The sequence below is a fragment of the Trichoplusia ni genome, chromosome 16, assembly GCF_003590095.1.
Source record: "Trichoplusia ni isolate ovarian cell line Hi5 chromosome 16, tn1, whole genome shotgun sequence".
Taxonomy (NCBI): Eukaryota; Metazoa; Arthropoda; class Insecta; order Lepidoptera; family Noctuidae; genus Trichoplusia; species Trichoplusia ni.
Genome location: NC_039493.1, coordinates 5,286,576 through 5,290,149, shown reverse-complemented (window position 1 = coordinate 5,290,149; position 3,574 = coordinate 5,286,576). Strand labels below are relative to the sequence as shown.

Genomic DNA, 3,574 nt, shown 5'->3' with positions numbered 1-3,574 from the left:
CATTACGTAACTGGGAACAGTTTTATGAGGACTGGAATAAGGATTGTATGGTTTCTGACTCTTCCGCCTGTAAGGCCCCGGGGGACCGTACTCGATGTGGTGGTGGTCGTGGTGATCGTGGTGGCCGTGGTAGTCGTGGTACTCATGCTTTTGCTCCTTGAAGTAGCTGAGCACCCAGCCGAAGATGTAGCCGGCCTTGTGCAGCAGCACCCAGAAGGCAAACGCGTATATCAGCTTCAGGACAAAGATCTTTTTGATGACTAGATCCGCGAAGTATACTGGAAAGATAGACATGTATCTATAATAACGTTACTGAGAATGGTGACTTATATCCTAGAAATAAAGATCAAAATTATACAAAGTTGCTACAATCATAACGTTTTGTTGAGAGACAAGTATATTTGAGAGTACTCATATTTGTTACACAATATATTTTTTTATATAATAGTATCAGAATAGTAAGGTACTGGTGTCTTTGCAAGCCAAGAAAATCCACACAGACGAAATCACGTCAAACCAAAAGGCAACAAAGACAGAAGCCAACGATATGATATTATTATAAAGATCTAACGAAAACGTGCATCCATGATTGTATATCGTACAAATATAATCAGAGAATCTCCTTACGGATGTTCAAAGGGCGGCCCGCAATCAATACATACTCTTACATATAACAATACTGGTCAAGTAATTGGTTTGTCCGTTGATGCGCGACTAGGAATTCAATAACCGATATATTTATGAACAACAAGATAAGGAAAATCCCTTGTTTGCGGGAGCAACTGGCGGATGAGTCTTTGAGGGCAGCTTTAATTAAGTGCTCTGAAGAAGGTTTCTGGTCTTTTTTGGCAAGAATTTATGGTTATTTAGTCCGGTTTGTAGGTATCTCAAATTGTGTATTTTTCTTTTTTTTTATTTACGGCTATTTAAGATGCCAGACGTTCAAAGAAATTAGGTGATTCGTTAGTCTGGTTGTAAACTTTGTTATAATTAAAACTAGAAAAGGTACATTGTTTTAGTTTTAATAAAAAAGGACATCGATATCACATCGTAAAAGATTAGATTTTGGAATTAAAACAATAAAATGTGAAACGTTGTGCGTAATATTAGAAAAGTGAAATATTGTTTTATTTAATAGTTGCCGGCGTGCTGGACTGAGTGGTATTCGATAATCGCTTTCCAATGGCTTTGCACATTTGGATTTATTGAACATCGTCCATTTATTATTCCATAAAATATCTTCATTGTTCCAAATGCAATATATTAAATGTTAAAGCTGGTTTAATGTAATCCGTTTTGTTAAATGGACTGCTTTTAAACTCGAGTTTTAGTTTAAATCAAATGCTCGGAGTAACATAATTTTTCGCTTCATAAGCGAGTATTAGAAAATAATGTTATTCTCTTCGTAACTTTTTCAATCTCAATCAAAATCAATTAAAGAGAAATCAATAAATTGTGATAAAAACTTACTGGCCAATGCAATTTTCTTTTTCTTTCCTCTTCCTTCAACTGCATTCTCTAACCCCTCACACGACGCAAAATACAAAACCACTAGCAACACTGTCGACCAACGCATTTTTATTACTGGTAACACAAAATTTAAAATTCAATTTAAGCCTCAATTTTGTCTGTACCCACCATAGATCAGTCGCGTTATGATACAAGAATAAAGTTTCAGTAAATTTTACGTATCTCGACAACTTGGTGCTAATTAAAGGAAAGTCATGTTTATTTTCTTTGGAAGTGCTAAACAGTACATAATATAGTTACAATGAACTTGAGAGCTATGAAAGTGTACGAGTTAGAAACTCTTACATAACGTTACAAGGATTTCGTGACTTAACATTTTCCTAATAAGGAAAATGAGAAAGTTGTATCGGCATATTTTTAGCTGAATAACTCTGCAATTGTTTCGTAATTGCCATTTTCTGTTACGTACGCCGTGTATTGTCTAGGGAATGGGTTGATTATAAAACCATCGTTTGAGGAAAACGAGATGTACAGGGGGCACTTTTTATGACGTGTTTCATGTAATTTCTCACGGGGTTCTTTTGTTATTTTTTGACGATTTTATTATGCATTTTTTTACGAGGTACTATAAAATATAAAATCACGACAGGATGAAATCCAAGGACAGGGTATTATCAAAACGTGTAAAATATTAAAAGCATTTCTATTTTAGAGAAGATAATCACAAATAGCTGTTACAGCACCCAAAAGAAAAGAAAAACTACTTATCTGATAAACACTATATTTTCCAATAAACACGTTTTGCACTGGTACCACTGAGACCAATACATTCACAACTCATTAACAAAGATATAGTAATAATGTATCATTTCCTATTCCTAGAGGATCGTATGTTAGTGATAATATAATTGAGAATAATACAGTTTCCCTCCACCGAATGTAATAAAATGATAGATGATATCAGACGATGTGCTTTTGTTATTCAGCATTACACTCCACTACTCGTATGCTGTTACTAGCTTCGCCCTGTGGAGTTACTCGTGTAAGCAATTTCCACTCCGAAATTCTTGAATTTGTTTTACTTTTACAGATCTACTAGATTAGGCATTTAATTACCAATTTTGTCCGATTCATGAATCTAGTATTGAAATCGCAAACATTATACAAGAACACGGGTTTTAAGTACATTAACAGACGAAAAGGATACAATATTCTTTGGCAGGGCTAACTGTAGTCACCGATAAACCCACGGGAATAGAGTATGTACGATTCTCAAAATAAACTACTTTCATATAAATGAAAATTGTTCAAAACCAACAAGAATTTGCTCTCAAAGTAAAATAACCAAACTACACTATTATCAACTCCTAAAATATCACTCAACTACACAAATTGTTAGAACAAATAAAACTAACTAAAAGCTATTTGTTCAACTTCAAATAAAGCAAAAACCTTTTAAATCGAATGAACATATTTCCACCAAATATTGTGACGTCAATTTCAATTGGGATAGCCGAGCAAATATCGGGGATCCGGCGAACGACGCCGATAAATATGAGTATCACGGGGATGTCGGGGGCCGGCTCACGATAGAATGGTGTTAGCACCAGTGTAAAGTGAACTTCGGGAGATTTGTGATTTTTATGTAATGTGTCATAGCACAGGATGATTCTACGTCCATCACCGAACGATTAATTGTTTATTGTTAAGACATAGTCCTCTGAAATAGATTATTAAAATTTTTGAGAGAGCTTTTCCTGTAAACTTTCAGTTCACCACATACGTGGTTGTATCAGCAGATACATAATTAAATCTAGAATGTTACAAAAGCCATATAAATTTATAAATGACGTTGTCTATCAGACTTGTATGGAAATACTAGCTGTTGCCCGCGACTTCGTTCCCGTGGGTAGAAGAAGATGTAAGTTATGATTTATACCCGTCCTGTTTTTTTTTAACATTTTCCATTGTATCTTCGCTCCTATTAGTCGCAGCGTGATGGTTTATAGCCTAAAGCCTTCCTCGATTAATTGTCTACTCAAAACAAAAAGAATTTTTCAATTTGGACCAGTAGTTCCTGAGATTAGCGCGTTCAAACAAACAA

The 3,574-nt window shown here is 34.9% G+C and overlaps 1 protein-coding gene across 1 annotated transcript in view; it reads right to left on the bottom strand.

The window, feature by feature from the left end:
* The window catches only part of LOC113502090, a 7,140-nt gene extending 5,533 nt beyond the window's left edge, over window positions 1-1,607 (bottom strand). The window contains exons 1-2 of the mRNA XM_026883470.1: window positions 1,471-1,607; window positions 12-278 (exon numbers count right to left, since the gene is read on the bottom strand). Coding sequence (XP_026739271.1) covers window positions 12-278; window positions 1,471-1,576 — 373 coding nt within the window. The 5' untranslated portion in view covers window positions 1,577-1,607. The remainder of the gene's footprint in view (window positions 1-11; window positions 279-1,470) is intronic.
* Window positions 1,608-3,574: the final 1,967 nt, after the last annotated feature.